At 53.4% G+C, this 24,255-nt stretch overlaps 2 protein-coding genes and 2 long non-coding RNA genes across 4 annotated transcripts in view; 2 read left to right on the top strand and 2 right to left on the bottom strand.

The window, feature by feature from the left end:
- Window positions 1-24,255, top strand: part of LOC118912362 (uncharacterized) — a 43,511-nt gene that overhangs the window by 6,744 nt on the left and 12,512 nt on the right. The window lies entirely within an intron of this gene.
- LOC130682906 (uncharacterized) lies at window positions 2,667-6,899 on the bottom strand. Its single transcript, XR_008996338.1, has 2 exons — window positions 6,654-6,899; window positions 2,667-2,912 (listed from the first exon to the last, which is right to left on the bottom strand). It is a non-coding gene; the product is annotated as an uncharacterized LOC130682906 (long non-coding RNA).
- LOC130682903 (calmodulin-like protein 3) lies at window positions 3,681-4,791 on the bottom strand. Its single transcript, XM_057498173.1, has one exon. It carries the CDS (start codon window positions 4,672-4,674, stop codon window positions 4,225-4,227), a length of 450 nt encoding a protein of 149 aa, XP_057354156.1. The 5' UTR covers window positions 4,675-4,791; the 3' UTR covers window positions 3,681-4,224.
- LOC130682904 (calmodulin-like) lies at window positions 16,424-17,336 on the top strand. The gene has a single exon (XM_057498174.1). It carries the CDS (start codon window positions 16,577-16,579, stop codon window positions 17,024-17,026), a length of 450 nt encoding a protein of 149 aa, XP_057354157.1. The 5' UTR covers window positions 16,424-16,576; the 3' UTR covers window positions 17,027-17,336.

Raw genomic sequence — 24,255 nt, 5'->3', positions numbered from 1 at the left:
AGGGATGTGGGCAGTGCCGAATTCTCTCCTGGTTGTGGTGGCTGCCTCCAATTCCTCTGGGTGGCAGTGCCCTGAGCCCCCACTGACAACCAGTGCCAGGGCAAGGGGGCCTGGAAATGCGGGAAGCTTTGATGACATGCCCTCTGCAGCCAGCCCGACCCTGACCCAGCAGTTCTCAAGCCCTGGGCCTCCTCAACTGCTAATTCCCTTCTCTTCTCTAGGTCCCACCTGGCAAATTCTGCCCAGACATGGTTTCCACTTCCAGGCCTTTCCTACTGGCCACTCCCAGCTGGTGTCCTGGGCGGCTCTGCTACAGCTCTCATAGTCCTGCAAGGCCAGCCTCTTTTTAGTGTGACTCTGGGCAAGTCTCAATCTTCTCTTCTCTAAGAGGGGCTAATGAAAGTGGCTGCTGCAGCCCCTTGCTCTGCAGATTAAACGAGCTAATCTAGTGCGTGCCAAGCACTTCACTTGGTGATCCCAGAATGGAAACCAGGACTATTCTAGCCCTTCGCCCCTGGCACTCCCTGACTCCCCTTCCCTGAGCATCCAGTGCCTGGCTCCTGCCTCTTAACCCCCAGAATAGCAGCATGGTGGGATGCTGGCAAATGGGGGGCCAAGGCCATTCTCAGAGATAATTTCTTTTTCTTTCTTCATTTTTTGGTGAAGTGATGGCTATCTACCCATACGTGAGTTTTAATTTTAAATAACTCTGCAGGAGCAGTGGAGTCATTTTTAGTTGGTTCATTCCAGGAGCCTTTGAACAGTCCCTGGAATCTGTGAGGATCAACAGGAGCTGGCAGGGCTGGGCTGTGTTTGATTTAAAATTGGAAACACAGGAGGCAGAGGAGTGGGTACATATATATAGTCTGGGAGGTCCAGGAGCCCTGAGCACTGATTTATGAGAGGCTTGCTGAAAGCACATGGGAGCCCAGGCAATATTTACAAATTCCTTCCCCCAGGGTGGATGGAATGTTCCTCTGAGCTGCAGTCAGATAGCACCTTTTTGGGGGATAAAGGGAGGTTGTTTAAGCCCAATTATTCAGTGACTGAGAAAGAAACAGGGAATGTGCATGAGGAGAATCTCCCAGGAAGCCTGTCCCCAAGGGCCTGGGCATGGGAGGCCCCTGGAGGCTGGGCTCCAAGCTCACATCCTCAGGGCCTCCCTTGGGGACTAGGGGTATTGGTGGCTCCTCTCAGGTGCTCTGGCCCCAGGCTTCCCCCTGCCATACTCAGCAAGGCCAGGGGCCTCACAAGGCAATTACAGGGACTGCATCTAATAAACGAAGCATCTGTCTTGCTGTCTGGGGCAAGACAGGTTTCTGGTGGCGTGTGGAGGGTGAAGGGAAAGAAGATGAGGGTGAGGGGACTGAAGTCAGGCGTAAGTGTGCCCCAGGGACCCCAAGTCCCGAGTCTGACGTGTGACTAGACACACTGAGCTGGAGCAGCTGATGCCCAGTGTGTGGAGGCTGTGAGGGGCCGCATGGCTTCCGGCCTGCTGGGAGGCCCACACACCCACTGGCCAGGGCGGGACACTCCCCCAGAATCAGAGAGTGCCTGCCCAGCTGTGGCCCCTAGGCCTGGCATCCCTAATCCACTAGGTTTGGAGAGGGACCGAGCCACATGGCCCAGGTGGCTGATGACCTTGCCCGAATGAGAAAGGATCATGGAAAATGTTTTTGTAACTTGTATTCCAGAAAGTAAAACGAGAGGGAGGGCAGGGAGCCTGTCCTGCTGCCGGCCCACCTTGGCCCTGCTGCCGCAGGCATCCCATCTGTGCTGGAGAAGAACCCCAATTATCACTGATCTGTGTCTGAGGGTGCCCCAGGGGATGTGCTCCCTTCCCGATGCTCAGTGTCAAAAGAGCTGCGGTGGAAATGACAATGTGCTGTTGTCTTGTCCAGTGGAGAGATGTCACTTTTGCTCATTCCAGCTGGCCTCGGAACCCCACTCACAGCCTGGCTCCTGGAGCGCTCACTGCAACCCCCACAGAAGCCTGCGGTGGTCCTGCCTGCCACGTGCCTTCACAGGATGACCTGTTGAAGCTAAATCGCCAGGAGACTGGGTGGGGAGCACAAAATGATACCTCCTCCCCTTGTAGCTGAAGTGGCAGCAGACACATTGGTCCCCAAACTTGCAAGGGTTTAGATAGGATGCCACTGGGAAAGATAGGGGTTACAAGCCAGGTGCATGCTGGTGGCTACAGATGGGTGACCTGTGTGAAGGGGGCCTCGGAACCCAGCCCTTCCTTACCTCTATTTCCTTCCTTCCTGAAGCATTTAGGAGACTCCCATGAAATACCCTGGGGTGGGAATCCTTCTGTCCCTGGGGAGACGCCCATGTTGCTTTTGGCAGGTGGGGCTGTCATACCTGTCAGGACGTCACCGGCAACAGCTTGCTTGGTCCTTCTGCCCTTTCCTGCTCTGGGGTTGTGCCCACCTCCGACTTCAGGCGTTGCAGCAATCCCTACTGCTGAGGCCACAGAGGACCCGTGTAAAGAGGTGGGATCTGCAAGACCGCGGGTAGCCTGGCCTCCTCTCCTGCTTGGAAGCAGCTCCATAGCTGCTAGCACTGGGGCCACTACCATCCAGGAACCCATCCCCTTCCTGCCCCCACTCTGCCCTTGCGCCATGCTGAGGGGTGGAAATGTGTTGCCAAGCCTCACAGTGTTGGAGTTAGAAGGTGACAGCAACAGGAGCTGACATTTATTAAACACCTATTGCCCTCCAGGCATGTTAAGAACACTTTTCCAAACCTCCCCAAAGCTGGGGAGAGGCACTGTGGTATGTCAGGTTGCAGGCGTGGGGGCAGTGTGGTGGCATCAGGTTGTGGGCTTGCCTTCAGCCCCATCTCTCGCTCAGCAGTGGGGGTCAGCAGGCTGATTTCTTAAGCTGTCTGTGTCTTTGTTTCCTCCTCTGTAGATGGGGAAGTACTCAGATCAGGTGCCCCATGGGAAGGCAGTTGGGACCAGCACGCGGAGGGTCCACGACCCTGGCACCCGGGGGCTGAAAGCACATTTGCCATCACCAGGGATAGAAGCCATCTGAGCACCGTCAGCTGGGCAGTGACAACGCAAAGCCACCCATCCCTGGCCATGCACCCCAAAGCCCATGTTCATTTTATATCTGAGGGAGCATGCACAGTGGGGAGGGGTGTGGTGGAAATGCCCTTACCCAAGATTGGCCACCTGCTCTGTGACCACCGCGGCTAGCAGTGATGTGTCCACCCCAGAAAATGCTACCCCACTTTGGAACTAAAATCGCCTCTGACAAGGTCTCTCCAGCCTCCGGGAGGTATCTACCGCGGGAGCACCAGTTCTGGCCCCACATGCACTGGCAGGCTGGGGGTACTCGCTGCCTGCAGGTCCTGAGCCACAGGTACCACAGCAGAGGGGATTGTTGGGGTAGCACCAAGGGATCAGAGTGCCCACTGCTGCCAGCCCTCAGCTCTTCAGGGCCCTGCCTGGACTTTAAAATGCTCTTTGCTACTGATGGATCCATTTTAGTTGAAATAAATATTCTAGATTTGCTTTACCTAGGCTTCCCTCTTTTCGCTATGCTCAACAAAAGAGATTTTGGTGCATTTTCAAAAAGCACAAAAATGCAGATTCCTGTCTCATTTAAACCCTGGACTTAATGAACAAGGATCATGTCAGTGGGAACCAGAAAAAAGGAAACATGAAAGAACCACAAGAGTTTTTATTCCTTTACAGCTTTCCTCTCCCTTGCACACAAGTCTCCCTCCGTGAAGGTGAATTCAGACCTGCTACAACTGACCCAGGTTTACTCCCAGCTGGCAGAGATGAGTCACGGTGCTCGGTGAAGGCAGAAGGGAGCGCACAGGCGCCCCGTGGAAGGGAACAGATCCTTCTGGAGGCCTGATGTCAGCTGTCAGAGCTCCATGGCCCCTCACCCCGGGCCAGACTCCTCCTCCCCCCTGGGACTGCCAGCGAAGACGTCAGTCAGGCCCTGGGGACTCTGCCCTGCGGGCTCGTGGTGTCAGCTGCGCTCCCCGTGGACAGAGGGGTCAGTGCAGCTCGGGGGATCCTCGGCCCATTGTCTGTGCAGGGCAAGGCCCTTCGGTGCTGGAGTGATGGAAGCACCAGGGTTTGCTGGGCTTGGGAGGGAGTGGCGGGAAAGGAGACAAGGGAGCTGTGGAAAGCTGGCTGAATCAGCCTTGCCCGAGGAGAGGAGAGTGGGTGCGGGGTGGCTGGAGCGGACCCCGCCCTCACTTGGAGACCAGCACGCGCACGAATTCCTCATAGTTCACCTGCCCATCGCCGTCCACGTCGGCTGCCCGGAGCATCTCGTCCACCTCCTCCTCACTCAGCTTCTCTCCCAGCCGCGTCATCACCTGCCGCAGCTCGGCTGCGCTCACAAAGCCATTGCCATCCTTGTCAAAGGTGCGGAAGGCCTCGCGGACCTCCTCCTCGCTGTCCCTACCCTGCGTCTGCTTGGCCATCATGCCCAGGAACTCGGGGAAGTCCACGGTGCCGCTGCCGTCGCGGTCGATCTTGCCCACCATGCCCCGGAGCTCCGCCTCCGTGGGGTTCAGCCCCAGGGACCGCATGACAGTGCCCAGCTCCTGGGTGGTGATGGTGCCATCTCCGTCCTTGTCGAACAGGGAGAAGGCCTCCCTGATCTCAGCCACCTGCTCATCTGTCAGCTGGTCCGCCATGGTGTGTGGCGGTGCGGGACACGGGTGGTAGCAGCCTCAGGGTGCGGTGGCTCCCAGGACAGGTGGCCACTCGAGGGACGCTGGCTGGCAGGCAGTCTAGCCCTGGCTCCGCTGGCTGGTGCTTAAGAAGGAGCAGAGCTCGCCCTCACATTCAGACTCCCCACCCTGTGGTTGCCTGAAGGCCGGGTCCTGTTTGAACAGGAGTCCAGTGCCAGCAGCCAGGTTAATCTGTTAATTGAGCTGACGCCGGCGCCTCTGGTGAATGGGGCCAGCTCTCCACCCTGACACCCGGGACTGGAAGCCTCAGCACGTGCCCTGTGAAGGCGCAGTGCACATCTCCAGGGAGATTGCTGGCCTTTCCTGTGGATCTCCCTCCCCTCCCCGACCCAGATGTTCATGCCCTTCACTCACGAAAGCCACCAGCCCCACATGGCTTCAGCTGAAGAATTTGGCAGGAGGAAAAGCAGAAACTGTCTTTGTCTGAAAGGAACTTCCCTCCTTGTCATTGGTCTCCAAAACATGAAATCCTTAGGATTTTCAGAGAAGGAACACAGGTTTTTTCTTCAGGTAGAAGGCAGTCTTGTCGTCTTTAGAAGAAATGTAACTGGAGGGGGATTTCCTCCGTCATTCACTCACTCTTCACCCATAGGTACTTAATGACTGCCTACGATGTGTGGGTACTATTCTAGAAGCTGGGAACAGTGCTGTGCACAAGACAGGCAACTCCCAGTCCACAAGCAGCTTATATCCACAAGACAGCTAGTGAAACTAACAAGCAGCATTCTTTGATATTTTTGATAAACACTTGGAAGGAAATAAAGAGGTGATGATGGGGGAATACGGGGAGGTTGCTTCCCTAGGGATGACCAAGGAGGGCTTCTCCACAGAGGTGGTCATGGAGGAGACCTGGTGCAGAGGCTCTTCCCAGGCGGGGAGGCCGGAGGGCTCCAAGCCCGGTAGAGCAGAAGGCATGGCATGGCCAAAGTCAAAGAGGTGGCTTGTGGGGCCACAGCCTCACAGGTGAAGGGAGAAAAGAAGGAGAGGAGGGCGGACATGGGTGAGGTAGCCATGGTGTGGTGGGGCCTCACGTTTTATTCTCTGATCGATGCAGAAATGCACAAGGCACATCTGAAAGGCGGGGCCCCTGGCTGGGGGATGCGCAGAGCTGAAGTAAGGGGTATTGGTAAGAGATTTTCTGAAGAAGAGAGGTGGGGTGTACACCAGGCACACAGACCCAGATCTCAACTCTGGGAGGCCTTGGGGAATGACTGCCCACCATGCAAGAAGCAGCTGCTTTGCCCAGTGGGTGAAAAGCCAGACGGGGAGACTGGAAGAGCCCATTCAACACTGAAGGGGAAGAAGAGAGCTGGAGACTGACACTACCTGGCTTCAGAACTCACTGAAAGCTGCAGCAGTCAAGACAGTGTGTTGGTGGAGGAAAAAGAGACACATTGATCAACAGAACAGAAAAGGGAGCCCAGAAATAGACCCACACAAATAGAGTCAACGGATGCCGACAAAGGGGCACAGGTGGTGGAACAGAGCAAAGACAGTCTTTCCAAGGCATGCTGGAACCCCCAGACAGCTACATGCAAAACACAAATATGGACAGGGACTCGCGTCCTTCATGAAAAGTAACTCAAAATAGATCATAGACCAAAATATAAGGCACAGAACTATAAAGCTTCTAGAAGATAACAGGAGAAAATCTGGATGAGCTTAGGTTGAGCAGTGATACCCAAACATAAAGTCATCCAGTTTGGGTCTGGGTTGTCTTTAGACATGACGTCGAAAGCCCAACTCATGAAAGAAAGAGTAGATAAACTGGGTGCTGCAGTCCGAATGTCCCCCCAATTCATATGCCAACTCCTTACCCCAAAGGGATGCATGAATCAAACAATACCAGGGCAGGAGCAGGAATGGAAGGGGAGCCACAGGGATGGGCCTGTCATGACAGTCCTAGAGGACAAAGTATGAACCTCATGGGGAAACTCGGGTCTGAGATGTCTGAGGATGGATGCATCCATTCTTGCTTCCTGCCTGTTTCACCTAGAAGAGGGCAGCGGAGGTGTGCAGCTTCCTGGATCATGACTCCAACCTCCAGCCTCCATTTTCAGAGTGTCAAACTTGGTGAGGACTTTTAAACTGAGTCACTCATCACTCACAAAGACAGTGCTGGGATGGGCTAAACTGTTGCAACTCACTGGCTAGGAAACTGTGACAGAGGGAATGTTTTTATTTCATGGGCTCCTGTAATTCTGTCCCTGCAACCTCTCACTGCACTGACCCATTTCCCTATAAAATCTTAGGACCATCTAAACATTTGGAAACCACTGAGGATTCCAAAGGGCTTTCTTTTATGTGCAGTACATCTGTCAACCTTTACTGGGTTTGAAATTAGAATCGACAAAATCTTGAGATCCTTAAATATATTTTTTATGCTTTTTGTAACTTTGAAAAATAGAAATTAAAAACCCATTATATGTTAGCATAAATAACATAGTTATGTGAAAAGTAATTATATTCTTAAAACAAAAATTTACAAGAGTAACACCTAAAATAATTATTTTGTGAATTCTAGTCTCTAATGTCTGGGTTTATAGAAGTGTGGCTGCTTCTGCACTGTGTCTTGGGGGTTTGTATATTGTTTTGATTTGAAGTTTAGGATAATCCAGCTTCGCACAGATAGTCTGTTGGAAAAGGAGAGGACATTTAAATGACTCTTTCAGATCATTGTGGATATTCATTTGTGATACCATATCAAAATTTAACAAGTGGTAGTTTCTTACAATTTAGTTGCAGTGTGGAATCTGAAACCATGTCACTGAACTTTCGATGCTGTTACACTAAAACGCACTGGTCTCATGCTTTGAATGGAACTCTTCCCCACACATGGTTCTGTAATGCCGTGCATGGGTCACTGCTTTCTGTTCCTTGAACACTCCCAACCTGATTTGCACCTTAGTATCTCTGCATGAGCTGCCTTGTCTGCCTGGACACTCTGTCCCTGACCTTCAAGTGGCTGCCCCTTCTTGTCACTTCCAACAAGGTCAAATTTTGCCTCCTCATGGGGTCCCCCAGGCCACCACTTTTACTTAGCCCTCCTTCCCCTCATCTCTTCTATCAGTCTTCCTCTTTAATTGTCCTCACAGCTTACACTCCTACATTGATCCTACACTGATCTTATTTGTTCATTTGCTAGCTTATTTTCTGTTCCTCCCCATGTAAGTTTCACAAGAGGCAGGTTGCTCCTGATTTCTCGTGGAGCCCTCATTGAGCCCTCTGCCTTGGGGGAGCAAACTTCCATCAATGTTTGCTCCGCGAAGGGTGTGCGAGAGGCAGTCAGGACAGGGCAGCACAGCCTCCAGCTGCACCAGGACAGCTGCATGCATCTCCCCTCCAAGTCCTTCTCGAACGGCCTAAACTTCCGTGGTGCTTCACGTGGCCTTTCCCAAATGTTCATCTTCTCCACCGCATGTTGTCTGTCATTCCCCCCACGGTCCTCAGGTTTGCTCAGTGGCTTCTGGGGCCTGGTGTCCTCTGGCTGCCCCGGAGCAGCTGCTGCTGCTCCCCCGGACACCTTCCCGGGGCTCGCCCTCCCTCTCACATCTCTGTGCTGCCGCTAGATCAGCCCCCCTGCCCCACGCACACCCTTGTTACTGCCCAGGCTGTAGGAAGATCGACTCATGCTCCCAACACCCTGCAAACCATCTGGTACTATGGCTTTTTTATCTGATTTGCTTTTTATTATGGTCACCGCCCTGGGATGCCGACAGGGGCTCCTTAGAGAGCGGCTAGAGCACAGTGGGAGTGAGGAGAGCCAGCAGGTCTGGGGGTGATGTGGGACCTCTCCTCAAAGCCAGATGTGAAAGTTACGCAGACCTTCTGACCATTGTTGGTCTAGAGGGAGCAGGCAGAGGACCGAGGAAAGATCCTGAGTAGAGGTGGGGAGGGTCCTGGGGGCTCTGAGCATGGCCAGGTGCTGAGGTGGGGCCTCCAACTTCTCCCCTGGGGGTGGGTACTTCTCCTGTGGGCTTAGGGTTACTCTGGGAATGTGTCAAAGGGAGCCCCTGGGGGGCGCCTTGCTGGCTATCTAGTTCTCCTTTGGGGTCTTTGGTCTCAGCTGCTACAGCTCCTACCAGGGACTTCCCTTCAGGCCCTCCCCTCTCATCCTCCAGAAATGAGTGGTCGCACTAAATTGCAGGGGACACATGGCTGCTGTTCTGGGATCTCTGCAGTTCTCAGTCTAAGGAGCAACAATGATGCAGACAAACGGACATAATGATGAGACATGCACGATGTCACTGAGATTGGCCTGGGGACGGTGGTGGCATCATGTGCCACTGTGCACAGGTGCTGCTGACCACTACTTCTGCTGCTCCTTGCTTTCTGCACTGGCTGGCAATAAACATGCCTTGCTCTGTATTCCGACGTATACTGAGCATGGCCACCCTCATTGCTAGGAGAGGGTCTTCTCAACTCATCGGGGGCCTTGCGTGGGAACCAGGGTCCTGGGCCCGTCTTTCTCACCTCCCCATTCAAGGCTGCTCCAGATTCCATGCATGCCCCAACTCCTATGATGATCTTTGGTCAGTCCTGTATGAATCAAGATTCCTCCAGGGCTGTCCTGGGTGGGGCTGGCATTCAAGTTCAGGGAGGAGATCATTGTTCTGGGTCAGAGCTGGGTTGTTTATTTTATCTGTTAATAAGCAGAAGCGTCCTCGTGCCGGGGCTGCTCTGTGACATGAGAACACCTTTCCCGGAATTCACAGGGCAATGGCACGTTGCCTTACTCTGGGTCAGACTGTGCAGTGTGGCTTGCTTTTGTGAAGAAAGGCCTCCCCCGCAGAATGAAGTCAAGTGTGAGGCAGCTGAGCTGCTGGGCTGTTGTGAGAGTCCCCTGGGTCTTCTGGGGTCGGCCTATCCTCACATCGGGTCCCACAGCTTTCCAACGGTGGCTTTATGAGGCCAACCTCTGGGCCCTTGATGCTGCATCAAGCTTCTTAGCGGTGCAGCCGCCTAGGCTAGGCCAGTGCCCTCTGATCAGAGCCCTGTCAGCATCTGGGGGCCACACGATCTAATTCCTGACAGTCGCTGTGCAAATCAGGATCGAATGAGCTCCCCTAATGCAAGCAAGTCACTAGTAGGTCTCACAGTAAAAGCAGCCAAACAAGTAAAAATCTCCTCAGACTTCCCATGCTCCTGGAAGAAGGGCGATTTGTTGTGACATGTGTGGGTCTTGGTAACTTCTCCCAGGCAGCTGGCCACGTGCTCACTTGTGGCCTCCCCTGCACTGCGTCCAGCCCTGGGGAGCGGAGGGAAGGTGGGGGGCAGAGGAAAGTGGTGTGCTGACTCTGGAAGGGCTCATTTTTATGACCCACCAGCCTTTCAAACTTGATGCTTTGAAAGAAGTTGTGTAGGGTAATGCTGCTGCAGGGCCAGGGCTGCGTGCTGCAATTCCTTTGATACCAGGAAGCACTTGATACGACTAAGCAGGCTCTTCATTACTTAAAGCCACCAAACCTTGGGGGTGTGGCAATCACCTTAAAGAAAACAAGGTGATTGTTCTTCCTGAGGGGTATGAAACTCACTAAGAGGCAAGAAGGCCATTTGTTCCAAGTTCCAATTCTTTGAAGTTTATGATTACAGTGAAAACCTTTGCATTTAAGACAGAAATACATGTGTATCCGTGTATGTGTACATGGCTCCAACAAGTATGTATTTCTAAATAAAGGAAACAATCTGAAATCAAATAAAAAGATGGGTGTAAGCGGAGACGAGGTTATCAAGGGAGAGAGAAGGTCAAGTGAGAATCAGAAGGCAGCTTGTCCCAGAAGACAGGAGGATAATGGCAGCCTTCCTTCAATGTAGAATGAAGATGTGGAAGGTAACTGTGAACGATGGTGTTCCTGGTGGAACCCTATCCCAGGTTTCACAGGAATGTACTGAGAACGGACTATGTCTCAAGTCTATTTCCGAAGTCACCTCATCTAAAATGTAAAATGGACGCCAGATACTAAGTGTGAGAGGAGGAGCTGAGACTGTACCTCCACCTCCTTCTGGCACAGCTCCGGTCTCACCATCCTTCCATGGGCCACTACCCTTCTGCCAGATTGAGGACAGCTCCTGGGCAGTGCTGGGGCGTCACCTGACACGGGGACTGTGCTTTGTCACAGTGCATGCATGGTGGGGCTGTGACCACCCGGTGGAGGCCCCTTCTGCTGCTCCTGCCAGGCTCCTGCTATCTTCCAGGGCCAAAGGAAGGACAGGTGAAGCAGTCAGGCCCTCCGAAAGTCAGATTAGTCTTGACTGTTTCTGCGCTTATTGTGTGAGTCAATTACCTTGGCCATGGACACGATGGTGGTGAGACCAGCATGAACCAGAGCCAGGGATTGCAGGAAGAGCGCCATGCCATCGGCCCCCACATTCACCCAGCCTCTGCTCAGCACCCAGCATGTGCAGAGAAAGCAGACTGCCTCCCCTTAGGCCTGGCCAGGGAGACAAAAACTAAACAGAGGCCCACACTTGCCACGCTCAGCTGAGTGCCTGGACCAAGTGCCATGCGGGAAGGGGAACAAGTGGGAGGGCAAGAGCGGCCTCCTGGTGGCGCTAAGTCTGGGGTGATGGCAGGGTATGGCCTGAGACCGGCCGGAGGTGGGACGGGCTGCCAGTCCACCCTGAGGGGAGGGCAGGTTACGGAGGGCTCCACTCAAGGAAGCACGGTGGCCTTTGGGGCTGATCTTTGCACCCTGTCTCCGAAGGCCACTCCAGTCCCTGCCTCTGTTTCTCTTCTTTCTGACTGCAGACAGCCAGCTGTAACTGGTAGCAAGCACCAGCTTCCCTCTCTGGGCTGTACAGGGACAGGAATCTAGGGGTGGGGCCAGGCCCCCTCTTTCCTTCACTCTCCCCAGTCTTGTCTCCCCTCCTCTGAACACAGTCTGCCTGGGCTGCAGCTGCCTGCAGACTCTGAGCCTGGTGTCGGCACTCAGTCTGCCTGGAGCTGCATGTGGCTATGCCTGCTGTGTGGGATTTTTGTGCTCGGAGCAGGCAACTCGGTGAACATGGCTCCCACTGAGGCAGTGGGGCAGTCGGTGCTGGTCCCCGTCTCGTCCTGTATCTGGCACACGGAGGACCCTCTCCTAGAGGATGACAGCCTTCCCAGGGGTCACCAGGCCACCCCTCTCGTCGGGTAATGACGTCCTGCCCTGGTTAGGCCCTGAGCTTGTCAGGCAGGCGTGGGGCCAATCCCTATGAGAGTAGGGCCTCTGCTCGGCTCCCACCCGGTTTGGCCAGTGCCCCCTGTCTCTGCATGCCAGCGTTGCCAAGGACAAACATGGAGGAGACCAAGTACTACACGATCTTGTGCCCGTCCCTGTCCTCTGTTTTGTTACGCCGGTAGTCCATTAGGACCCAGGAAGTGTAACAGCTGACCAGGAGACAGGAGGTGGGAAGGACCAGTGAGAGGAATTACTGCTACCTGGGCACGTCTGGAGTGTGACCATGCACCTGCCTCTCTCCCTGAGGTACTGCTCACTATGACAAGACTGAGTACTCCATGTACTTTGTTTACAATGATGGGAAATAAAACATATTATATATACTTTAGGAAGGTTTCCTCAAGACGGTTAAAGTTCAAATGCTTGGTGTTTAAAGAGCTAAGTTCCTGTTACCTGGAAAATACCTTACTCAGAGCACTTCTGGCCAAAAGTGCTAGATAACTGGGGTGCCATTGCCAGCAGGCCATAATGTGTGGGGACTAGGAACAGACAGGGGTGTGTGCCCTGCAGAGTTGCCAGGTGTGCCACTGACCGAGAAGAGGTGCCCAGTAAGTCTGGGCAAACTGTGGGCACTGGCTGCAGCCACGCCAGCAGACAGTTCTGAGTGCAGAGCAAGCAAACGCACAAGCCTCACAGCACACAGGCATGTGGTAGGTCTCTCTTGAACATAATCCCTATGAGAGTAGGGCGTCTGCCATCTCCGAGGTGACTCTCTGTTAGCCCAATCATGCCTTTGCCTGGACAAGGGTCTAAAGCGGAAAGGTGACGTCCAACTCCTGAGTCCTCACAATGTGACCATTTCCTGGAAAGTGATGTCCATCCCTCGATGAATCACTGCTCCAGGCTGCGCACTAGGAATAGAAGAACGAGCAGGTCAGACCTTGTACCACTGACAGCAGGTATTTAACATGGTCTAAGACTTTCTGAGAGCTCAGAATAGCCACCCTGTCTGCTTTGGCCTGGAAGATGCTTGCAGGCAGTGGAAGTCTGGTGAGGGCCCAGCAGAGACGTGACACCTGGGTGAACGGGCGGATGAGTGACAGTAAAGCTCCTATTAATGTGCGTTCACTCTGTGCCATGTACTGAGCGAATGTTTTCCCTGCAGCTGGCTTAAGTGTCTGCACCCCTTAGAGGGCAGGAACTGGTACTATTTCCTGCACAATGCAGGCAGCTGGCGCTGGGGCAGTGAACTCGCCTGCCCCTGCACACAGCCCATGACCTGGGAAGCCAGGGCCACAGCCCACGGCTGCCTGGTTCCAAAGCCCAAGATGGACATGCTGACCCGACTGCTGCAGCTTTCAGTGAGTCCTGAGGTCAGGTAGTGTGTCTTCGACTTCAGTATGTCTTCCCCTTCAGTATGGGGTGGGATCCTCCAGGGGCAGCACACAGCTCGGTGTTCCTACTGCTCACCTTGAGAGGTGGCAGGGGGCAGCTCTGTGAAGCTGGGGCTCCCCTGGGGACGGAGGGCCCTGCACAGGCTCTGTTCTTGTCATCATGAGCCCTCGTTGGGGGATGAGGAGCCCAGGAGCCTCTCAGACCGGCCTTACTGGTTTCTCACCAGTATTTCGCCCACAAAGCCAGTCATGGGAGGCCCCAGGGTGTCTCTGTTCCTGAGTCACATCCTGTGGACACTGAAGCCACCTGCTCCTTGCCCGCTGGCTCTAGGGGCCCCTTTTGAGCACACAGAGCTCCCCATGCAGCTGCCATGACTCTGTGCCCCTCAGCATCTTCCCGTGTCTCCTTCACTCAGCAGGGGGAGGGCACACACTGATGTGGGCCATCTTCTCATCTCACCTCTCTTCTGAGCATGCTTTGGGCTCTTCCCAATGGACAACCTTCTCCCATGACACAGGGAGCCTGGCAGAGGTGCTCTCTGAGCTTTCTCCCACTCCCTCTGAGAAGCTGGGCTGGGCGCTGCACCCACCTGCAGGGGTAGAAAGGGCTTAATGAAACTCGCTTAGATTTTGCACCAAATGCCAAACTGTGCCCCTTTCCCCAGCCCAGGTTTGACTGTCAGATGCCCTGTGATGTTGGTCGCTCATGGGCAGCAGGCTCAGTGAGGTCGAATGCTCGCGTACTCAGGCTGGGAACTGGGTCTGGAGGGGTAGAGAGACGACTCCAGTGGGAATAAAACTCTGTTCTAGGGGAAGCAGGAGGACCAAACGGTGCATGGAGGATGGAGAGGCACTCAACCAGGGTCTAGATCTCTTCCCAATACTCCTGGGTGGCCTGGGCACAGGACTTCACCTCCTGAGACTCCATCTCCACACGGAGACAATGAACGTCAGCTAATCATCACCTTCCCGTCCCGTGATGACCCTCAGCTTGATGCTCTAAGTAGAAGCCTCCGCTCTGCGAGGAACTCCAACTGTTAGGGTTGCTGTCCAAGAGCTGAGTAACCTTCAGAGGCTTGGACTGTTTGATGTAACTGAAACCCCCTGACAGACAAGTTTAATTTATCAGCTCAATTCAGAAAGTATAATAAAATGGAGAGTGAGGTCCCCTTCAAGGGGATGTTATCTTGAGCGTTGGTTTGCATCAAACACAAACCAGCTTCCTACTAAACATGAGGTTTATCACAGAGGAATAACACCTCCTATTGATCAAAGACATATTGATCTTTGCTCCTGGTGCCCTGGTTAGATACGGTGGATGCATTATTTTTATTGATGAACATATTGAGATGTTTCCAAATCAGGGATGGAGCTAGAACGAAGCGCACAAGTCCCCTGATAGTATCTGAAAAGCTCTCTGTTGTTTATGATGTTAGTTAATGCCAAGGGAAAATAAGAAAATAAGCATCTTGGATTTTTAATCACAAGTCCTGATGATAAGATGAGAAGAAAAGGAAATTTAAAGTATTGATTTATATCTTCAAATATTCTTAAAAATATAGATGAATGAAGGAGCTGATCTGATCCTGGCTGTTGGGAGCCCCACCCTTCCTTTGTGCTTACCCCTGAGCTGGTCTCCCAGGTGGACCCTTAGTTCCACACCATACTGCCTTTCAGTTTCATTGAGAAATTTGTTACTCAGTATTTGTGGGGGCCTCTGTAGAAGCCCAGCACAAAGATGAAAGAGCAGTCCTTCGAGATGTTTCTACAAAGGGAGTTAGGCAACTGGGGCCTTCCTTTGTGTCTCTCTCCACATTGTGGTGCCCTAGACTTGGGGGTCTCGGGGTTTGTGTGCAGGGCTGAGAGTGGGGAGATGTTTGCCTGGCTGTCCTACAGGGAAGGAGACAGTTCTCAATCTGTTCGATGGGTGAACCAGAAAGAGATGGAATTGGTAACATTTCTCAGGAGGAGAGCAGAGCAGTTTATTCCTTACTTACAGGCAGAGGTCAGGCATGTCTTGGGTATTAGAGGGATCAAGAGGGGATCTCTCTTGAAAGTCACTGTTGGGACCCCAGTGTAACTGTACCCTCACAGGCTAGGGTTTCACTTGCTGAGGACTTAGAGACAGTTCCCAAGGTCTGAGCTCTCCATCTAAACTGCTCCTCAGAGCACTGGGCAGAGCTGATTTCCTTCAGGGAACAGGTAAGGTTTTGGGCCCGGAGGCACCCAGCCTTGGTTTCTGCACTTGGGGCTGATTCTGAGCACATCTGCAGGCCAGGCCAAGTGAAGTTCACTGTTTCAGCACCAGGTCCACATCCTTCTACCCCAGCCTCTTCAGGGCTGGCCTGCTCCGGCACCCAGCTCTCCTGCGGCTCTCTGGCAAGATGCGTTCATGCACATGGACAAGCGCCCCTGTCCCTCCCGTGACTGCATCAAGAAACTTGGACTTGATAGGATGGAATCAAGAGCCAGGGCCCAGCAGAGAGGTGCTCTGGGAATAGATAGCCATTTCCTCACCTCTGAAATCACATTATGGACATTCATCTCACAAACAATACCCACGTCCGCTCCTGGTTCTGAATGCAAACCCGCTCCCTGCTTTCTCAAGCACCGGCTGGCTACCGTGTCTCTGTCTATCTGGCCTGGGAATTTGGTGATGCCCATGGTTCCACCGGTTAGGACTCCACTCAATTCTTCCACCATCTGCCTGCACCAGCCCTGCCCTGGTGGACAAGAGCTGGACCAGAGCTGAACGGCAGCCCCGCGGGAGGAGAGCAGGCGTACCACACACAGCCTCCCACCACATGGGGCCTGCTGTGTCCTCTGAGGGAGGGCCCTGCCCCTTCTCAGCCTCAGCCTCTGTGTGCTGGGGAAGCTGTGGTGAAGCCCTCAGCTTGGCTGGGCCCCTATGAGGACAAAGGCTTCTGGAGCAACGTGGTGAGCTGTGGGGCCGGCAGAGGCCGGCTGCCCTGGATGGCCACGTGCTGGCTCCCTCCAGCCTCTCCTGGGCGGGCCCTGTTACTCCGGTTCCTGCATTTCTTGTCTGCAGCTGCCTTCTTGTCCCTCCCTGGGAGGAGGGTTTGGCCTGGGGACATGGGAAGGGTGGGGAGCCTCCCTCCTCCCTTTACTCTGACTGCAGAAAAGGAGGGGGCTCCCACCTATGGCAAGGCACCGCTGGAGCTCTGACCTCATACAGACTCGGCCTGGCACCCTGACTGCGGGTCCCCAGCTCTGACGTGGGCCTGTTGAGCTGGCAGCAGGCTAGGAAGCTCCGTGACACGAGTGAGCAGCATGGAGGAGCAGCTGTCTCAAGAGCAGGTGGCCGAGTTGAAGGAGGCCTTCTCCAAGTTTGACAAGGACGGGGATGGCAGCATCAACACTCAGGAGCTGGGCGCCGTGATGCAGGCCCTGGGCAAGAATCTGTCGGAGGCCGAGCTGAAGGAGATCATCAGCAAGGTGGACACAGATGCTGACGGCGTCATCAGCTTCCCAGAGTTCCTGGAAGAGATGGTCAGGAGGATGAAGGCCTGGAGGAAAAAGCAAGGCCTGCAGGAGGCCTTCCGTGTCTTCGACGTGGACGGCAACGGCTACATCAGTGTGGACGAGCTCAAGCAGGTCATGGCCAAGCTGGGTGAGGAGCTTTCCCAGGAGGTGCTGGAGGCCATGATCCACGAGGCTGACGTGGACCAGGACGGGCAGGTGAACTACGAGGAGTTCGTGCGCATCCTCTCCCAGAAGTGAGGGCCCAGCCACCTCCTTCCACCTGATCCTGGTTCTCATGCTTTTTTGGGGCCCCTGCTTTTGTGGTGGGGTATAAAGGGAGGGTCTGGGTGGTGGGAATTGCCTACCTGGTGGGAAAGCCTTGCCACTCTTGGGCCTGGGAGATGAGCCCCTGGGGCTCCTTGGGAGGGAGCCCCTCTACCCTGTATCCCTAGGCCAGTTCCTGTTGCTGTACCCTGCAGGGAAATGGGGGTGCTCCCTACCACACAGGGCTGCTGTGAGGAACCCCAAAGCCATGTGGTGGTCAAAATAAAAGGAATGTGATCTCCGAGGGCATGTGCACTGGTGTTTGAACGTTTGACTGGGGATTGTTAGGTCACGGGTCCCCCAAACACTGGTGTCTGGGGTTCCTTTGAGTCTCTGTCCCTTTTCCTCGGCCCTGGTTGGAGAACCAATACGAGTTTGCTTCTCTGATACTTGTAACAGAGGAGTGGGTGGGATCATGGGATTTGGAAGGGGGATGGAAGAGGCTCAAGGGTCTGCCCGAGCTGAGTCAGGACCAGGGCCCGGATCCTGGACCACAGGACGAGAGCACTGCCTATGCCACAAACAATAAGGTTTATCATCCTTGCATATAGCCAACTGTTCTTCAGGCTCTAATTAAAAAATAAATGTGTGTGTGTGTGTGTGTGTGTGTGTGTGTGTGTGTGTGTGTGTGTGAGTGCATGCGCACTCATCTCGCCTTTGAGATACAGGATCTTAAAGACTGAAACAAACACACAGAGGTGGGGGCACTGAAGATGGGGCCGCCTCACTGGACAGTTGGGGAATGGAAGGAGCAGCAGTGCTGTGATGGGTGAGGGGGCAGGTGGGCTGGCTTGAGGTGGGGGCTGCAGCCAGACCCTGGGGGACAGGCTGAGGGGCATAGCAGGTCACCTGTGAGAGGTTTCCTCCCCTACTGCCCCCCAGGAGCCAGCCCCCTACTGCTGCCCAGACCTTCCTGGCTGCAGCCCCTCTTGGCCCTTCTGTGAGCTGGAGGCTCTGAAGTTGTTCCCCAGGCTGGGGGTGGGGGTGCCCCACCCTGGAGGGGCTGGGAGACAGGGGCCCTGCCTGTGGTTGCTCCACCCACCCTGAGGTCAAGCAGAGCTGTCCTTTGAATTGAGTTTGGGACACTGCTGGGTGCCTGTGAAAAATTAGACCCATTTGGGGCAGCCTGTCTCAGCTCTGAGTTTCCAGGCTCCCTTGTCCTGATTCTGAGAGACCATCTGCTCCACGGGCTCAGGCAGCTACCTGGAAATGGAGGCCCAGGCTGGGTAAGGGAACAGTCGGGCTTGGAGTAAGAAGCTGAGTCGTCGGTGGTGCCAGACTGACATGGGGCAGCCGGGGAGGTGAAGGGTCACCTGGACTCAGGATTCAGAAACACATCATTTTTCAGCATGGTCTGTAACCAGCCCCGTGCTCTGGGTGTCACTTAATGGTGGGCTTCTGCTTCCTGCTTCATGAAATGGGTTTTTCTTGCTTTTAGGGACATTTTTATTTTTGGTGATGGTGCTTTTGTATCTTGTCCTAGCTTGTGCCAAGTCAGTGGTTCTCAGCTCAGGGTGGAGAGACAGAGCTGGCTTACCTGGGGGTTATTGCAAAATACTGTCTCCTTACCCAGCCTTTATCCTGGCATTGGTGGGGGTGAGTGACAAAGCACATCGGTTTGTGCCCAGTGGGTGGAGCAGGGCTAGGTCACTGAGGTAGGCCTGCTGTGTATGGATGGATTTTCTTACTTTTCTCCCCTTTGACATTTCAGCAGGTCACTCTGGTCCCCTGTGACCCTTGCACACTGCTGCCTCAGGGGCTGGCCAAGTGCCTCTGAGCACAGTCAGTGCCGGACACAGTGAGGGGAAGTCCTGGGTGGTGGCCAGTGTGCTGGGGACACTGGAGAAGAAGGGAAGGGATCATGTGAGTCCTACAGGTCTGAGCTGGGACAGGGATGGGCTGGTGAGGTGTGGAATCAGATAAGAAAATGGGGCCGGCAGCTACCAGACTGCGTGTGGGGCATCTGAGGGGCATGGGGTGACAAACGCCCCCTCTCCGTCCAGGATGGGGTGTTTCCCTCTGGAAGGTCCCAACCTCTTAGAGACACAGGTCACAGAAGTCTGGGTTTCTAAATTAGTGAGTCCTAAATGCCAAGGTGATGCAACATGAAGTTTTTCTAAGCTTTGTGTGGAAATGAGAAAAACCAAGACTTTTTGTCTAAATGTATTCCTTTTTTTAAATTGTAAAAATATGTTCTTTCTATATTTTCTGTGACAAATGGCCTTTCTTTCATGAAGCTACTGTGATGGCAGATGATAGTTTTCTGGGTTTCCTTTTTTCATGTTCTTACTCTGATAAATGGAGAGTCCTACCAGCGCCCTAAATTGATTTTGACAGCTAACTGTCCCATGAGGCCCAAATGTCTGAGAGCCACTGCTCCTGTCTGTGGAGTGTAACATCAATTTTCATTTTTTTAAAAAAATACTTTTTTTTTTGGTGACTCTGGAAAAATATGTGTCTCATAAATGGGAAGAGTAAACTCCAAGTTCAGGACTGATGTCTCCTCTGGAGGATAGGAAGGGATTGGGGAGGGACAAGGGATCCTCACCGACACCTTCATATTGGGTTTCTTAAGCTGGTCACGGGCTGCACAGATCTAGCTATTTGATTCTCCATATCTTCATGTGTTTAAAATATGTTAGACTAAAAATAATGCATGAAATGTGTGGACCATTAGAGCTCACGGATGGCAAGAGAAATGTAGGCATGGACAGCCCAGGGAGGCAGGTGGTCTGGCTGCTATTAGAGGTGGGCCGTTTGAGGCTATCACTGAAGAGTCCTTCCTAAGGCCACAGGGCAAGAAGAAAGCCACAGAATCTTCTCTACCTATTGGCCCAGGAGAACAAGAAGTGAGTCTGAGGGTCTGGGGGAGAAAGTGACTCACTTCGGCTCTGGGAGGAGAGAGGGCCTGGGATGGACTTTGAGGGCTCAGGATGCTGCCCCTCCAGTAGTGCCTCCTGTCACCTGCGGGGCTGGTTTCAGGTGGAGGTTGCTGGGCCACCTCTCCTGGGTGGCCTGCTGGTCAGGACCCACAGGGTGGAATGTCTCCTGGAAGCCAGCAGCCGTGAGTTGTCATGAAGTCCTCCTTGCCCCTGACCCTCTGCAGGAGACAGAGACATGGCTTCCGTGTTAACTCAGAACCCCTTGCAGACCTTTGCTGTTACATACCCCCCGGGTCCCAATGTGGCCTGGCCTCAACGTAGGACTCTGAGAACTGGACAGTGTGTGAGCAGCGTCAGGAGCCAACTCGGCTTGAGGTCACTCTGGGGAAACCCACTTCTCTGAAAGCCACTTCTCTGGAAGCCAGTTTGCCAAGGCTAGTTCTGCAAATGGTCAATCTGCTGGTATTTCCCAATTTACCAAAAAATTATTTTAAAAAACACTTTATAACTTTTGCAGAGATCCCCATCAGGGGAACTGTTTTACCAGTTTTTGAATATTCCTCTGAAGTTTCCCTTGTCCAGCGAAGGTCTCTGCCTGTTAGTTTTCTGGAGGTGCCCTGTAGTAGCTATGGTCACCTCTCCTAACATTGCACCACAGCCTGGCAAGGAGGAAAGTTCCCTAGGTTTTTTCAAATCGTGTCAATGATTTGGGAAAGGAGACCCAACTCGTTTTGAGATTGAGGATTTGTACATGTTTCTGATGTCAAGGGTTTTATGAGTTGCAGATGGGCAGGTTTCTCGCTTCTAATAGATTTCCAAGGTATGCTAATCCTTTAGTACTTCTTTTAATTTACAGATGTACTAAGTTGTCAATCACACAAATATGTTGTGTATGTTTTAAGTATTTGGTAAGTGCTTGGTCTCTGAAACATGAATCACATACAAAACTAGCATTCTGCTGAGCAGAACTGAACTGGTGAGTCCTCTGGAACTGGTTGGGGAGAAAGAGCTTTGGTGAAAACAAAACAAAACTAACCTGAACTCAAGCAAAATTTCTCTTAAATCTTCATGGCATTAATTAGCATATTGATTTTAGATGAATTATTCTATTTCTGGTCAAAACAGAAGTTTCAATGCAATATACTAAATAATAAATTTTCATTCTGAACTGCCCTTTGACCTTTTAAATCTTCATTTATGTTTAGTATGATGGGCCTTTGAAGGTCTGTTTTTAGGCCTGTACAAATGCCTCCTACTCCAGGAAGTTTTCCAGCATGGACCTGGCACACAGTAGACATGCTCTCCCAGTGAATGATAAAATCTTTCTCTCTGTGTACAGTTCTCATCAAGGTGCATCTTTTAATATAACGCCTGTGAACAAGGCCTAGTCTCCTTCTTCAGAACAAATAATAAAACTCATCAACATTCACACTAGATTGTAACCTGTCGCACATGGGGTATCTAGACCCCTGGAGAATGGTGGGTCTAGTACATGCCCTCCCATGATCTGTACGAGATGCAGGAGACTGTCTGGGCTCCCTCACCCGTGAGGAATTACCTCTGCCCCTAGAGTGAGTTCTCCAGTGAAAATGGGGTTCCAGGGATTGTGCAATGTCAGACTCAACAGGGAGGGGAAGACCAATGGGGACTGGAGGGAGGTGGTGCCTCTTTATGGCCCAGCTTCTGAGAACCCTGGACACAGTCCAGGCAGGATCCCCAAATCCCAGCAGTTAGGGTTCTCCAAAGCAACAGAACCAGTAGGATACATATGATGCATATAACTCTACAGGAGGAGATTAATGATAGGAGTGAGCTCATGTGATCATGGAGGCTGAGAGGCCCCACAGTCTCCCCTCTGCAGTCTGGAGACCCTGGAGGGCTCGTGGAATCCGTCTGAATGTGAAGGCCTGACAACTGGAGATTGATGGGAGGATGAAGGCCCAGGAACCAGGAGCGCCACATCAGAGGGCAGAGGAAGGTGACGTGTCAGCTCAACCAGACAGCGAATCGGCCTTCCTCCCCTTGTGTTCATCCGGACGTTGGATGGACTGAACGGTGCCCACCGCACTTTGGAGAGCCATCAGCTCCTCTGTCTGCCAGGTCAAGTGCTGTGTCTGCTGAAAACACCCTCACAGACACACCCAGAAGTAATGCTTCACCTGCTTTTCTGGGTGTCCTTTCTCACAGCCAAGTTGATGCATAAAATGAACAATCACAAGTTCATTCCCTCTTGGTGTGGAAATAGGGAGACTTCTTACATAGAACTCGTAGGACAAGGGTTTAGATGTCAGCCACTGGCACCAGCTCATAGGATTTCAGATCGGAGCGCATCCCTTCACAGTGCACATCCCCTCCCCAAAAGTCATGAAGAGCAGAGTCTCAACATATACAGATTTTTAGGAAAAGTCTAGGTAAGTCACCCTGTCCCATTTCCTATGCAAAGTTGTCCAAGTTCTGAGTTTGGGGTCATAACATGAGGCCACCCTACCCCTTATGCACTGGGACTATGCTCGGTGCACCCGTGGAGGGATCCGAGGTGGCCTTTTGCAGCCTTGCACCATAGAACAGGGTCTGTCTAATCTCTTGGCTGCTGCCCAGCCCAGCGATGACCTCACCTGCTCCTCCCTGTACTTCTCTCTGGCTTCTCTATAACCTGGGAAGGACCAAACACCTCATTCTGCAAGCTCCTTCTTGCTCTTTGGCAGTTATTTACGATCTCAGCTGGTCTTTCCCACTGCAGATGGCCCTCACCCCAGGGCACTAGCATGTGTTTTCCATCTCACCAGTGCCTTTCCATCCTGTGCCTGCCATTTTCTGTAATGCTGTGATTCTCTGACCTGGCTGCATGGTTAAAGACCTGGAGAGGTTTAGGAAAGGGCCATGTATGGGCCTCTTATGGTTTGGCTCCCCTGATGGACTGGGTGGTCCCCACTGTTCTGACTCCCAGACTTCCAGTGCTGGGCCAAGCCTGCTCCCCTCACCTGTTCTTGTCACTGTTGCAGGGCTGCCTGCCGTTGGACATGGCTGGCCTCTTGCCATGTCAAATGGTGAAACATGTTCAGTGCTCAGAATGCTGGAGTCACGGGGAGGCTGAGGGGTCCCAGTTACTAACAGGGCCAGGGCAGAGTGTGGATTCTATAGCCCTGGGGCTGCCCAGATGGGCGCCCTATGGCCTGGCTCCAGAAATGGAGGGGAGGAAAGCCAGGTTGGTGCTCCTGGGAGGAGTGGCCCAGGGCCTCCTGCCCTCCCTGTGCAACCAACTCCCCAGAGAGGGTCTGACCCCCACCTCACAGAGGAAGGCAGACCCCCACCACCCCAGCTCTAGCATGTTTGGGTGGGGGCAGGGTTTTCTGAGCTACCCTTGGCATGTGTGTGTTGGGGTGTGTGTGGGGTTTGGGTGTCAGGGAGGAGACAGGAGGTGTCCCCGTGTGCAAACAGGAAGCAGAGCCTTCCCAGACCTGGCTCGGCTGGGAGGGGAGGAAGGGGCACACTGAGTCTGTCTTCTCTGGTTCTGCCTTGCCCTCTTTTCTTCCTGTACAAACGTGGGCAGAGCACAACTTCTCCCAGGCACCGTCTGTACTGGCTGTTGGTGATGCAGGAAGGCTCCTGCCTTGAAAGCACTCCACCTGGGCACCCACAGGCACAGACGATGCTCTTGAGAATGAGGCATGCTCGCGGGAGAGCCATCACACAGGGGTGTGGGGCCTGATCGTGCCAGCGGCGGAGGCTGCCAGACAGGACAACTCAGCGGGGCCTTACAGCATGCTGGGGACTAGGAAGACTACTTGGATAGTAGGCAGCGCGGTCTCAGGGGTGACATTGGGTATCACTGCAGTGTACCCCCTTTCAGGCCCCTTTCTGCCCACCTTTTGGATCATGGTTTTTTCTGCCAGGGAGCGGACTTGTGACTGTGAGAAGAGGATGGAGAGGGTGGGCTGCCAGAAATGCCCCATAACCCTCTTTTTCCCATGTCATGGAGCTCAGCTCTGCAGTTCCTATCCTCAGGAGGAGCCTTCCCAGTGTGATCACCTGCCCACCTTCCCCTGCACTGGCTGAGCTCCCCTAGGGGGAGATGTCTATGATTTGGGGAGAAAAAGAGGGGGTTACCAACAGGGAGGCAGGAGGGGCTGACTGCTCCATCCATTCATTCAGGACTGCCTCAGCTGCTCCTGTCGCTCGGGCCTGAGCATGAATGGCAGCTCCCGCTAGTCATAGCCGTCATAGCAAATGAATGAGTGGGTAGAAACTGCCAGGTACTCACAAGTGAATGTGCAGAGGGGT

Source organism: Manis pentadactyla, chromosome 3 (genome assembly GCF_030020395.1).
Source record: "Manis pentadactyla isolate mManPen7 chromosome 3, mManPen7.hap1, whole genome shotgun sequence".
NCBI classification, from domain to species: domain Eukaryota; kingdom Metazoa; phylum Chordata; class Mammalia; order Pholidota; family Manidae; genus Manis; species Manis pentadactyla.
Note: the sequence above shows the minus strand (reverse complement) of the source record. Positions and strands in the feature narration are given on the sequence as shown.

Coding starts and splice junctions, on each gene's coding strand:
- LOC130682903 (XM_057498173.1), bottom strand. CDS start 4,674: ATGGCGGACCAGCTGACAGATGAGCAGGTGGCTGAGATCAGGGAGGCC.
- LOC130682904 (XM_057498174.1), top strand. CDS start 16,577: ATGGAGGAGCAGCTGTCTCAAGAGCAGGTGGCCGAGTTGAAGGAGGCC.